This window comes from Delphinapterus leucas, chromosome 15, assembly GCF_059928025.1.
Source record: "Delphinapterus leucas isolate spDelLeu-1000000601 "Yukka" chromosome 15, BTC_Dleu_Yukka2, whole genome shotgun sequence".
NCBI lineage: Eukaryota > Metazoa > Chordata > Mammalia > Artiodactyla > Monodontidae > Delphinapterus > Delphinapterus leucas.
The window spans coordinates 35,750,419-35,763,807 of record NC_143143.1 but is presented as its reverse complement, the minus strand read 5'-3'; the positions used below and the strand labels follow the sequence as shown (position 1 = coordinate 35,763,807).

General features: G+C 55.7%; 1 protein-coding gene across 5 annotated transcripts; it reads left to right on the top strand.

Annotated features, from left to right (window-relative positions):
- Window positions 1–1,689: 1,689 nt before the first annotated feature.
- ZNF205 (zinc finger protein 205) lies at window positions 1,690–12,863 on the top strand. 5 transcript variants are annotated; one of them, XM_089896263.1, is made up of 8 exons: window positions 1,690–1,817; window positions 2,273–2,364; window positions 5,943–6,081; window positions 8,628–8,841; window positions 9,105–9,196; window positions 9,552–9,672; window positions 11,236–11,337; window positions 11,598–12,863. In XM_089896263.1, the coding sequence occupies exons 3-8, from the start codon at window positions 6,025–6,027 to the stop codon at window positions 12,662–12,664; spliced, it is 1,653 nt and encodes a 550-aa protein (XP_089752389.1). In that variant the 5' UTR covers window positions 1,690–1,817; window positions 2,273–2,364; window positions 5,943–6,024; the 3' UTR covers window positions 12,665–12,863. The 5 variants fall into 5 exon arrangements, with proteins under 5 accessions (XP_089752389.1, XP_089752388.1, XP_022450375.2 ...); XM_089896262.1 differs by having other exon boundaries at window positions 1,690–2,364; XM_022594667.3 differs by lacking the exons at window positions 1,690–1,817; window positions 2,273–2,364 and adding an exon at window positions 5,170–5,274.
- Window positions 12,864–13,389: the final 526 nt, after the last annotated feature.

The following is a 13,389-nucleotide window of genomic DNA, read 5'->3' as shown; positions in this document are numbered from 1 at the left end:
TTTCTGGCCTTGGTGTTCACGGCTTGCCTGGCTGAGGCTGAAGCTGCCAGCCTTGACAATCATGGTAAGAAGCACTTGGAATTGCTGCCTAGGGAGGAGCCTCCTTTCCTCCTGGAGCTTGCCCAGGGCAGGAGAAAGCCATTTCTGCTGACTGTGATGGGCAGGCTTCTGGGCCAGCATCACAGCTGAGATCCAGGAGCCAGGTTTGGGGTTGGCAGCCTCTCTGCCTGCCCTGTTGCAAGATCAGATGTTAGTCTTGTTCACCCACTGGAAAGGAGCAAAGCCTCCACAATAAGAGCTGCTGGGTAGTTCCAGTTGCTGCAAGGCAAGGGCATCAAGAATTGGGTGATGAGTAGGCTCCTGGTTAGACATTGTGATGTAGCCATACAACAGAATATGCCGCAGTTGAAAAACAGCAAGGCACCGCTTGAGAACAGTAGAACTCTTTTTTTTTTTTTTTTTTCAGTAGAACTCTTGACACATAACCATCCGTCCAAACCTGCCCTGAGACTTGACCAAACTCTAGCATAGCTTCTAGCAGCATAAGGCCATGATGACCCCAGCCCCCCATTAAAATGCCTGCCTGAGAAAGCTCAAAGCTGCCAGGAAAATTTACTGTTCATTCTAGCTAATGCCTGATGATGGGCCCCTAGCCTCCCTTTCTTAAAGCACTTACTAAAAAGGGCTTATAATTGTGAATATGTGTTTCTTATAACCCAGAAGAAGATTATAACTCTTACAATCTTTCACTGACCTGAGAGCCATTCCCTTGAAATGTACTCATCAGGAGGGACAGGGCCTCTGTCTCCCTTCTCTGTGGGAGGATAGACTCCTCCTGCCTCCCACACCTGCCAGGTAGCAGACACACCTGGCCTAATTGCAGCTTCACTGACTGGCTCATTGTGACTTTTCACTACCCCCCGCCCCCCGCAGCCCCCATTCTCCCTTTGAAACACCCAGTGACCTCTGCAGCACATCGGATGGAGCGCAGCTCTTTGCCCTGCTGTCCGTAGTTACCGAATAAAATCTGCTTTCACCACTTCATAATGTATGGCTGTGTATGTCTTTGACATGCTACATGTTTTGTTTTCTCTATATGTTTTTTATACCAAATATGTGTCACGCACACAGAGGGGGCACGTCAGCAGCATATACTCCCATTTTTGAAACAAAACAAAACAAAACAAAACTCTAAACGTGTGAGGGGCGGAAACCCTTGACCTGGGAGGCTGGATGGAGCGCTGGGCCGGAATTCGTGCTCCCGGGTACCCCGGCGCCGGCGCTCTCAAGCTGAGGGCCCTCGCTCGGCCAGCCTCAGTTTTCCCACCGGAAACTCGAGGGCTCCCGGGTGTCCGCCCCGCGGTCCTCACCGCCCCCGTTGCCTCCGTGCCCCTGGCCCACAGGCGGGCTCCACGAGAGACCCGGGGAAACCGGAAGTTGGAACGGGGCAGCCGGACGGGAAACGCGGGCACACCGGCCAGGGTCCGGCAGCACCAGGATGACCCTTCGCCCTCGGCGGGACTGCCCCTCGGGTGCGCGGACAGCAGCGCGCAGGTAAGGGCAGCAGGGCGGTGCTGTGGGGGGCGGGGTCAGGGAGGCGACAGCCAATCACCGCGTCTCCTGTGGGGGCGGGGCGGGGCAGTTGTTGCTTGGGAGACGCGCTCTCCGCATAGTTGCCCTGCGGGCTGCAGAGCTGGCTGGGGAACGACGACTTGTGCGCGCGGGGCTCCTGGGCCTCCTGTGGCTCCGAACGCCTCCCCCTGCGTCCGCCTCGCATCAGGGGACGGGGCCGCAGGGTTGCCTCCACGCCACCGGCGGTGAGCGGGCCGCCCGGCACCTGAACTCTCACTACCTGGTCTCCAGCGGCCCTGGGAGTTCTGTTATTTTTCTTCAAAATTTGTTTTATTTCCGGGGTTCCACCTACCTAACACTTGTACTGGCTTCCTTTTCTTTTTCAATGGTTAACATTTGCTCTGCTGTTTACTCGATTATTCCTATTTTTCTTGGCTTCTCTTACATTCCTTTATTTGCCCCTATCGTCTCTCCTTCTAAGGCTAAATCTCTGCATCTCCCTGTCTCCAGCCTGGCTTAACGGTGTTCATTAACACACGTTTGTTTTTATTTTTCTTACATCAGATGATTCTTTTTTCTAGTTTTTATTATTCTGGCTGTTTTTGTAAGGTCCTCTTTAAGACCTGAATCAGCTCGCAGGCCAGTCTGAGGGTAGATCACGATTTATTTACTAAAGGTGGCGTATTCTCTCTTACTCAAGCTCACTGAAGCCGCAGGATAGTGGAGTTGGCATTTGTTGAGTGTTTCCCGTGCCTGAAGCTCTGATAAGCGCCTTGTAAACAGGCTCCTGAGGTAAGTACGTCTCTAACCTGGTGGCCTGTGAGTGGGACAACAGATGTTTTCTGCTGGAATTGTATGGAGTTCTTAATTTTGTTTTGTTTTGTTTTTGTTTTTAGTCATCAACATTCAAAAGTCAGGATATTTCACATAGAAATTGAATTCTTTTTTGGCTTCTCTTGAAAAAACCTCATGCTTGGGCAATACTGAGCCCCCAACTGCCCCCTTTAAACAAAATATGGTTTCTTGAGGCCCCTGAAGTCCCTCCCACTCTGGTCTTACACCCAAGGCACTGGTAGTTTATGGTACTGCGTGGTTGCTGAAGGCATTTAGGTTTTTGATCTCTACTTATTGACTCACCCTGCCCTGGTCTGAAGTCTTTTGGGGACTGCAATTCCCACAAAGCAAATATCAATAATCCTTCCTCCTAGACCTGCTCAGGCCTAGAGCCAGCCCTAGAAGGGTTTCCTCTCATTTCCAAGAAGGAGCTAATATCTATCACATAGCAGATGCTCAGTAAATATTTTCTGGGGCTTCCCTGGTGGCGCAGTGGTTGAGAGTCTGCCTGCCGATGCAGGGGACATGGGTTCGTGACCTGGTCCGGGAAGATCCCACATGCCGCGGAGCGGCTGGGCCCGTGAGCCATGGCCGCTGGGCCTGCGCATCCGGAGCCTGTGCTCCGCAACAGGAGAGGCCACAACAGTGAGAGGCCCGCATACCGAAAAAAAAAAAAAATATATATATATATATATATATATATATTTTTTTTTTTTTTTTTCTGAACAGTTAAATAAATGTTGAGACTTCTTTTGGTCTAACTTAGGTGATCCCATGGTGGGATCCAAACCTCTGGGCTTCCTCAGTATCCCTGAACTGTAGCCCCTTTTGTCTGGTAGAGAAACGTTTGCCCACGAATCAGGACACACCCATTCTTTCTGGACTTGGTGCACTCCTGGGACTGCCATGTGTGAGATGGTCCACCTCAGGTTGAGTTCCTTTACTCTGGACACTGGCTTAACACAGTCTGGCTCCCAGACTGCGCATTTCATCTTTTCCAGGGCCCCCTGTGGCTTTTTCTCATTTTATAATTCTCTCTGTTTTAAAAACAGTATTGACTTTTGATACAATTTTGTTCATCTCTCTTTACTTTGAGGATTAAAACACCTGGAAATACTGACCAGAGCCAAACCCTGGGGGTAATTTTTCTTTCATCAAAATGATAGTAGAATCAATAGGAATTCTAGGACTCCTAAAACAAGTTGAACTCCAAAAGCAGAGTTGCAAACTCAAAATGCTGCAAGGGCCAAGTGGAGAACCAAAGGTAGCACCCTGAGATCAGGCCCGGAATGGGAGGAATATGGGTCCAGGGTTGTTCTGGTTGTTCTGGTTTCTCAAGAAAATCAATTTTATGGGAACTCTCCTCACTTTTATTTTTTTATAAATTTATTTACTTATGGTTGCGTTGGGTCTTTGTTGCTGCGCGCAGACTTTCCCTAGTTGTGATGAGTGGGGGCTACCCTTCATTGTGGTGCTCTGACTTCTCACTGCAGTGGCTTCTCTTTGTTGTGGAGCACAGACTGTAGGTGGGCGGGCTTCAGTAGTTGTGGTACACTGGCTCAGTAGTTGTGGCTCATGGGCTGTAAAGCGCAGGCTCAGTAGTTGTGGCGCACGGGCTTAGTTGCTCCGCGGCATGTGGGATCTTCCTGGGCCAGGGCTCTGAACCCATGTCCCCTGCATTGGCAGGCGAATTCTTAACCACTGCGCCACCAGGGAAGTCCTGGAACCCTCCTAATTTTTTAAGCGTTGGGAACTAAGTTTAAAAAAAATTGAACCCTTGTGAGTGCACACAGCACACCGATGGGGTGGTACAAGGGCCAGTGGTGCCTGTCTTCCTGAGTGAAGTGGATGCATCTCAGAGGACTCTGATGGGCCGAAGGCAGGGGGCCTGGGAACGTTTCCAGCAGGAATCTTCCTGGAATCTGACTACAGGGCTGGCCCTCACCCCTTTCCTGACACTCATCTCCTGTGCCCTGTTAAGGAGAAATGGGTGCCTTGCCCCAGGGAGTGAAGCACAGTCTCTGTTCTCCCGTTTTGGGAGCCTTAGTTCTCAGAGTCTGAAGGGAAGACAGAAGCTGAGAGGTGGACTATGAAGCCACCAGGGATGTCTGAGGGTTTGGGACCCCATGCATGGCTGGGTCAGACCCCTTTGTCACCTCTATCCCTAGCCTTGAGAGGGAGCTGGTCGGGGGCGGGGGGAGGGCAGCGCCTGGAAAAATCAGATTGATGCCACATCTTTCCAAAGTGTGAGACGTAGGTATAGGGGTGGGTACTGAGGAGTTCCCAGGTCTCTTCGTTTCCTAAGTTTGCTCTTAGGGAGAGAGAACTCCATGCCAGTCTTGGCGGGAACCCAGAGGAGCTGCTGACTGGTCTGGGAGCCTTAAATGAAATCCAGGGACGTCTCCACGGAGACACCCATAAGACTTTCAGAAGCTCTGTGTACTGAAAAGGACCACCATGTCCCTCCACTCGGCAAAGTGTCCTTCGTCCTGTAACGACAGCTGCAATTTGAAACGTCAAATATCAAAATCCTTACACAAAATATATTTTCCCACTTTGGCGCTCCTGCTTGGCTGGTGTCACGAGTACGTGCCAGGTAAAGCGATCGTGAGCCGGCAACGCGGATCTGGGAGTCACCTCCCGGCCGAGAGCCGGTGCAGCCGGCCTCGGGACCCCAGACCCGGAACCCTCCAAGCTGGGAACGCTGTAGGGCTGCAGCTGCGTGGGGAACGGGATCTGGGAGGGACTTCCTGTTGTCCCTAATCCCAGTCTCCACCCGGCTCCCCGCGCCCGGTGTAGGCTGCGGAGACTCCCTTCCCCGGGGGAGGGGGCTCCGCCGCCCGAGGTGACCCCTCCGCCTCCACCTCGGTGAGAGGGGGGCTGGGAGGGCGCCTGGATCCCGAGACCCGCGCGGGTGGCCAGCTGGCAGGAGGGGACGGGGTCAAAGGTGGAAGGCTACGGGCTGGCAGGGAGAGGAGGCCTGGACCCGGGTTCGGAAAGAGGAAGGACATCATCTGTGCGGGACCGTGAGCAGGATGGACACCCGGCCCGGGCGGGTGGTTGCAGCCGCAGGGAGGGCTGCTGAGAGCGGGCAGCTCAATTTCTGGATCCCAGGCGGGACCGAGTCAGGTCGAGCGCAGGGTGTGTGTGTGTGTGTCCTGTACCCGGGAGACGGCGGGGCCTGTATTCCTCCGCGGAGCTGGCTGTGGTGGGCGGGGCCCCACTCAGCACCTGTTTCGCAGGATCTCTGCAGACCTTTCGGCTCCTGATGACAGGAGATTCAGATTTCAAGTCAACCCGGTTTTCCTTAACCCAGCTGCTGTGAGATTCTTGCTTCAACGATAAACGGGATAATACAAAATAGCATTCTGTCAAAGAGAGGGACCAAAAAACAGCATAGAGAGTGAGACCGTTGGAGGGCGTCTCGGAGGTTTTATTTCTGATTGGGACCAGGGATGGATCTGGTCCGGCGAGGGAATTTGGGGGGCTTCAGGGATGTCCAGGAGACACTGGCTGATTTCCTTCTGCTCCTCTAGGCTCCTGGCCAGAAGCTGGAGGGGACTTGGCCAACAAGACCAAGAAACAACTCGGCTGAGCTTTGTAGCTCTGAGACAGAAAATGTCTGCGGATGGTGGAGGCATCCGTGCTACCCAGGACAAGGAGAGAGCCCAAGAGGTATGGATGGGGTGCTGGGTGAGGGAGGCATGCACTGGAAGGAACTGGAGTGGAAGGGGATTTTCAAGGCAGGGCATTTGGACCAATGGAGGAGTTAGACTCACCGTGGGAGCAGGGCTGGTAGATGCGGTGGGGGGATGTTGAAGAGAAGGTGGTATGATGGGAAATACCTTCCACCTGGGAATCGACTTCTATGGGACTGCTTTGCTTTGCCTCGTGAATTCGGTAGTCAGCAGACCAAAGGCTACACGAGATAGTAAGGGGGCTACACAGGGGTCCTGTGGGTGGGGTTTGCTCTCTGAACAGTGCTCAGAGCATATGGGCAAGCCTCAGTCTACCCTCTACTCCCCTCTGCCTGGGCCCGCACCTCCTCTCTCTCTGGGTCTGAGCACATAGCCCTTCCTGTACCTGTTGCCTGTGTGTGCGTAGTTACGACTTGCGGGGAGACCAGGGTTACCAAGCTTGGGACTGGGGGAACATGAGTCAGCTGCAGCGGGATGTGCGACCTTGGGCAGGTCCCTTGGCCTCTGGGAACCAGGTGTGTCATCTATAAAATGCGGATCATGTGCCTGCCATTCCCACCTGTCTTGCCAGGTGATTGGGAGGCTCAGAGAAGATAATAGGCATGAGAGGCCTCTGTGAGCAGCTCATCAGCCCGTAGGTGCTCATTATTGTAACATATAAAACAACACCACCCACAGCAACTAGAACCTAGGTCAGAGAAACCTGGAAATCCTCAGCTACGGTTTCCAGTGGCTGTAAGTTCAAGTACAAATCAAGTGTCAGTTCTGTTTTCATACCATAGAAGCACAAAGAATTTTTACTGCAGTTCAGTTTCCCTTCCATAATGCCTTTGTAACTCCCAGTGGGCCTCATATGTCCACAACATTCTGTGCTGATGTTGGATTCTGTCAGCTCACACAGTAGAGTAATAATAATAATTACCAGCACTGCTCTTTGTTTATCCAGAACTTTGTGGAGTGGAGAGCTGTTTCTCACGTGTTATCTGTGTGGAGGCAGAGCAGCTGAGTCTCGGAGGCCGCCTGGCCTGTGTGGCTCCCAGGAACTTTGACTCCTGGCCTGAGAGTCTTATATACTGAGGTGGGTGGGGAGGTGGAGAGATAGGCTTGAGTTCCCAGCAGAAGGCTGGCCGGTGCCCAGTGCTATGGGTGGTGATGATGAGGCCTCACCAGGGCCTCCCAGTGCAAGGGAAGTGACTTTCCCAGTGCTCTGCTCTGCTCAGGACTGAAAGGCTGGTAAGCGGTGGTTCTGGATTCCAGCCCCGGTAGCCTGACTCAAAAGCTTGCTCCTCACCTCCCAGAGGGCTGGGGCAGAGGCTGCTATGAAGAGGGGAGGGAGGATCCTGGCAGTCCCATTGTGGGGGACAGTGCTAAAGGGGGTGAGCCTGAGAGGAGTTTCCCTTCCATCAGACTTAGGTGGGTGCAAGGCCTCAGCACAGTTAGAGGTATGCTTGGACTTATTTTTTCCAAATCAGAAACTGCCAACAGCTCTGACTAATTGAGTTAGGACTGAAATGGCCCAAGGCCACATGTCTTCCTGTCACTTTCAAGAAGTTATGGCCCTGGGGGTGACTTGTGAGTCTGATACAGTGAGTTCAAGTCCTGGCCGAGTCACTCCAAGCTGTGTGTGACCTTGGGCCATTGTCTGATCTCAGAGCCTGGAGGTGTGAGTTTTCTGTGTCTGCTGTAACAAAGGACCACAAACTGGTGGCTTAAAACAACCGGCATTTATTCTCTCACACTTTGGAGGCCAGAACCCCAAAATCAAGGGGTCAGCAGGGCCCCCTCCCAAGGCTCTAGGGGAGGATCCTTCCTGTCTCTCAGCTTTTGGTGGCTCCAGGCGTCCCTTGGTTTGTGACAGCATCACTCCAACCTCTGCTTCCATCTTCACATGGCTTCTCCTCTGTTTCTGTGTCCTCTCCTCTTTTTTTTTGGCTGCCGCATGGCTTGTGGGATCCTAGTTCCCTGACCAGGCCCTCGGCAGTGAAAGCGGGAGTCCTAGCCACTGGACTGCCAGGGAAGCCCCTGTGCCCTCTCCTCTTCTACGGACACCAGTCATTGGATTCAGGGCCCAACCTGAATCCAGGATTATTTCATCTCAAGATCCATAACTACATCTGCAAAGACCTTTTTTCCAAATAAGGTCACATTCTGAGGTTCCAAGTGGACATGAATTTTGAGGGTACACTATTCAACCCAGCCAACTACATTCGGTTTCCTCATATATTAAAAGAATAACAATCCACACTCCTGTGGGAGGTGGGAGGCTCAAATTGGGCAGAGGCATCTGCCCTGTGGGCACCCAGCAGGGCCTCGATGAGCCTCCCCTCCTTCCCTCACTGTCCTGCCTCACAGGGGTGAACCACGGATATGCAGGTCTCAGGGACGGAGACGGAAGCAGGGCCAGCCTTGCATCTGGGTGTGCGTTCTGCCACCCTTGGTGTCTGCTTCTGCAGGTCCCCGAGTGTGGAGTTCTGCTGTGTTTCCCATTCTCTGTCCCAGTGCTGATGGGGCTGTTATTTCTAGACTCCACGTCATGGGCATTCTTGTCAAGAAATGCTTTCCGAGTCGGAGGGGACAGTGCCGTTGGGAGCCGCTCAGGAGTCACCCCACATCAAGATGGAGCCGGAAGAGCCGCACCCTGAGGGGGCATCACAGGAGGCCAGAGCTCAAGGAGTACGGGGCTGGGTGCCCCTAAGCCAGGGCTCTAAGGAGAAAGCACATTTCCTGCCTGGCGGAGGTGAGGAGGGGGATGTGGAGAGAGGCACTTTCCCAGGTGGACGCTCAGCCCGGGTGGGGAGACCCTGATGTCTGCCCCACCTGCCCCTTGGAGGCCGCCCCCGCTCACCCTCAGAGCCCACTGACCCTCTTCTTGGATCAGGTCGGGGGTGGAGTTGGAGGCACTGTGGGTCTCCCTGGTGGGCCTGGCATGAGCTCACTGCAGGGAGTAGGAGGGCCAAGCGGGATGAGGTGGCCGCGCTGAGGACCTCTTTCCTCTCTCAGCCCTCCCCTCCCCCCAGATCCCTGTGCTCTCTCACGAGGGGAGGACCAGAGACCGGCGGATGGCCGCGGCGCTCCTCACTGCCTGGTCCCAGGTGAGTGTCCCCATCCACAGCTGGAGCTGAAGGACGTGGAGGGACAGCGTCTCTGAATCATCCTCTGGATCTGAGCGCTGGACCTGCGGGTGGGGACTGGAGATCCTGAGCTTTGGCAGTGGTGCTGAAAAGAAGGATCCTTGTTTTTGTCTCTTGTCTTCTGCTGTACACAAGCGCTTTGTTCTTGCCCCCAAAAGCCTTCCTTGGGCAACTGTCCTGCTTCATCACACCCGAGGGCCAGCCTCACTTGAGTCAGCAGGATGGGAGTCGGGGTCTTGCCCTTGTCCTGGCACCACGATGCCCCTCCACCACATCCTGGCGTGTCCTGGAGAGTGGGCATTTCATGTTGTTTCAGATGCCAGTGACCTTTGAGGATGTGGCTGTGTACCTCTCCCGGGAGGAGTGGGGGCGGCTGGACCACACACAGCAGAGCTTCTACAGGGATATCCTGCAGAAGAGGAATGGGCTGTCCTTGGGTAAGGGCTCACTCGTGCTGGGGTGCTGCTTCCTGAGGCCCTGGGAAGTCAGCGGTGGGGCCTATCTGCCATCACCTCCTCCTCCCTTTCCAGGGCTTGAACCCCCTCTTGTGGTTCATCCAGACCTCATTGTACTATAGAAGCTTCCTAGTGATGGATGTGTTCTGGTCGGTGCTGATATGGTAGCCATGAGCCATATGTGGCTATTGACCCCTAGAAATGCAGCTAGGGCAACTGAGTTTTTTGTTTTATCTCATTTTAATCAGCTCAGATTTGAATTGAAATAACCACATGTGGCTAGCGGCTGCTGTGCTGGACAGTGCCGACCTAGAGACTGTGCTTCTCTCCAGTTCTTCCCTAGCTTATTCCAGTAGTTCCCCCACTTCCAAGCCCAGCTTCAGAGGTATCTGACCAGAAAGCCTGGCTCTGGGCTGGGCTGCTAGCCCAGGGGATGGGGAACAGTGCCAGCTAATCCCTCCAGGCCTTTGACTCTGAGCTGTCACATCCACCCCAGGGCCGTGTCCTCTTCTCAGAGGGGCCTTGGCTCCCTTGGTTTTTCTCATGGTAAGCAGTAAAGTCCCAGGGCTTTGATTCCTCAGTTTCAGGCTCTAGTTTTCATGGCAGACTTTTATGAGGGCTTATGGAAAAATCAGCATTCATTCATTCATTGTCATTCATTCGGTCATTCAGTCTGTTTGTCTGTCAGTGCACATCTGTTGCACACCTGCTAGTCCAGGTGGAGCCAGGGTCTTGGTGATTCCACCCTCTGACTTTGATGGCGGGCCAAGACCCCTGTTGTCCCTGGTGGACCCCGGGGTCACAGCAGCTGCTGTGCTCACACCTTTAATTATCTCTGGTTTGCTCACCACCCATTGTTAGCACTCTCTGGGGCCCAGGCCAGCAGGTCCAGGCAAGTCTTGGGAGATCAGAGGGAACCAGCATCCACTCCACAGCCCCATGGCAGGCCTCACAAATGCCCTAAACCACCCAGTTGGTCCAAACATTCTTTCCCCACCATGGGGCTTGGATCAGGGCATGGAGGCCAGGGCCCCTCTGCTCTCTTCCTGACTTGACCAGAATTCCCAGGCCCTCACCCTGGGGTACTTGGCAAATGGGCCTTTGGTCCTTGACTTCTGGGTGGTCAGTGTCCCTGGCCCTCTTATCGCAGGCCCTCCCACTTGGCCTCTCTTTGCCCACTGCCCCTCCCCCAGGAGCCCTTTTTGCCTGTGATCCTGGGAAGGTGCAGGTGCAGGATAGGAAGACTGCATCTGGTTTCTGACATTGCTGGACTCACTGCTGGGGACAGTGTGACATAGAGGTGGCCAGCAGCTGACCTGGCCCAGCCCTGAGAAGAGTGTGCCTGGAGGTTGCCCCGGAGTGTGCATCCTGAGAGGGCATGGCCATCTGCCCCCAGTGACTGTTGAGCTCACTTGGTTTTGCCCTGTGCAGAGCTGCATCCCCTCTTCTTTTGCTCCATCATCTCTCCGGGGAGGTGGGGGTTGGTTTCTCCTTGCTGTGCAGCCCGAAAGGCCCTGACTGAGCACAGCATCTCTTCCCAAGCAGGGTTTCCCTTCAGCAGGCCTTTCTGGGCCTCTCAAGTGCAGGGCAAGGGCGAGGCCTCGGGATCCTGCCAGCAGATGGGAGATGAGGAGGAGGAGAAGAGAGGTGCGTGCAGAGGTGACAGGTGGGCGGGGCAGCAGGGTCGTGGCTGTCACTCCCAGGTGCCCCATGTCAGTGCGGGCTGTTTTCTGTGGGGTGCAGACACACAGCCCCTCCTGGGGCAGGGCCGCCAGCCCTCCCTCCTGTGTGGAGGGTGGCTCTTGCTTCCAGGGTTCCCAGCAGGTCCTTGCCCTAATTTCTAGCTCCACAATTCCCCCGGGGCCCTCATGAAAGCCTCTGCCTTGCTGGAATCCCTCTTTATCCAGGAGCCGTGGAGGTGGGCAAGGAGGAGCTAGCCCCATCCCTGGGAGCCCTTGGGGATATGAAGTCCTTCAAAAGCAGGGTGGGGAGAGCCCAGGGGGACGCCCCACGGTGTGGGCAGCGAGCAGCCGGCGGCCAGAGCTCAGGGCCAGCCAAGGACGATGTGCAGCCGGGTCCCGCGGTGGAGGCACAGTCGGAACCAGCCCCGCCTGACATCGGCATCCCGAAAGCCCAGGAGGGCCGCTTCCCAGAGCAACCCAGAGAGGGGGAGACGACCGCCCCTGAGAGCAGCGAGGAGGGCCTGGCCCCTGACGGCGACGCCGGCAAGAAGACCTACAAGTGCGAGCAGTGCGGCAAGGCCTTCAGCTGGCACTCGCACTTGGTGACGCACCGGCGCACGCACACGGGCGAGAAGCCCTACGCGTGCACGGACTGCGGCAAGCGCTTCGGCCGCAGCTCACACCTCATCCAGCACCAGATCATCCACACCGGAGAGAAGCCCTACACCTGCCCGTCCTGCTGGAAAAGCTTTAGCCACCACTCGACGCTGATCCAGCACCAGCGCATCCACACGGGTGAGAAGCCCTACGTGTGCGACCGCTGCGCCAAGCGCTTCACCCGCCGCTCGGACTTGGTCACCCACCAGGGCACCCACACGGGCGCCAAGCCGCACAAATGCCCCATCTGCGGCAAGTGCTTCACGCAGAGCTCAGCCCTGGTCACCCACCAGCGCACCCACACCGGGGTCAAACCCTACCCGTGCCCTGAGTGCGGCAAGTGCTTCAGCCAGCGCTCCAACCTCATCGCCCACAACCGCACGCACACCGGCGAGAAGCCCTACCACTGCCTCGACTGTGGCAAGAGCTTCAGCCACAGCTCGCACCTCACTGCCCACCAGCGCACCCACCGTGGTGTCCGGCCCTACTCCTGCCCCCTGTGCGGCAAGAGCTTCAGCCGGCGCTCCAATCTGCACCGGCACGAGAAGATCCACACGGCGGGGCCCAAGGCCCTGGCCATGCTGATGCTGGGGGCAGCCGGGGCTCTGGCGGCACCCCCTCCAGCCCCCACCTAGGAGGCTGAGAGACAGGGGCTGGCCTGGAGACAGGGAAGGAGGGGGATTGTAGCGGGGGCAGCTGCTGCGGGGGTGTGACCTGGGAGGCCCAGGAAGGGAGTTGGGGAGGTGCTGGCATGGGGATGGGGCGCGGCAACACGGGAGGAGCTCGGGTGAGGAGGAGGCATGCTCACTGCAAATTAAAGGCCTTGGAATTCGAGCGACGGCCTATAGCTCTGTCTCGGGCCCTGGAGGCTGACCCCAGACTTGGCGGGGGGAAGTGGGGCCTCCGGAGTCAACCCAGTGTCTCCTCACTCAGCCATCCCTATGTCATCCCTCTGGGGGCTTGGGCACCTTCCTCCCCAGCCTTCATCTGGCTTGGACCCATTCCAGAGCCTATAGCAAAGGCTTCTGAGCACAGAGGTTTCCAAACCTGAAGTCAGCTGGCCACTTCTGAAATTGTGGACCTGGTGAGGTGGTCTGCTGCTGTGGCCACTTGTCCCAGGCATTGCCCACTGGGCTCTGGACCCTCCCTGGGCTCTTCTCTTTGGGAGCCGGGAGGAGGGCCGAGCCAGCATGGGAATTCATGCTCAGTGTCTCCTGCCTTCCCTGTCTCCTGTCTCAGGCACTGGGGCCTGCATTTTGTGACTGGACGTTTTCACCTGCGTCCCTGAGGACCCAGCTGTAATCCAGTGAGGATTTCTCACTTACCAGGGACCCTGCCCCTCCTGGTCCTTTCTGAGGCT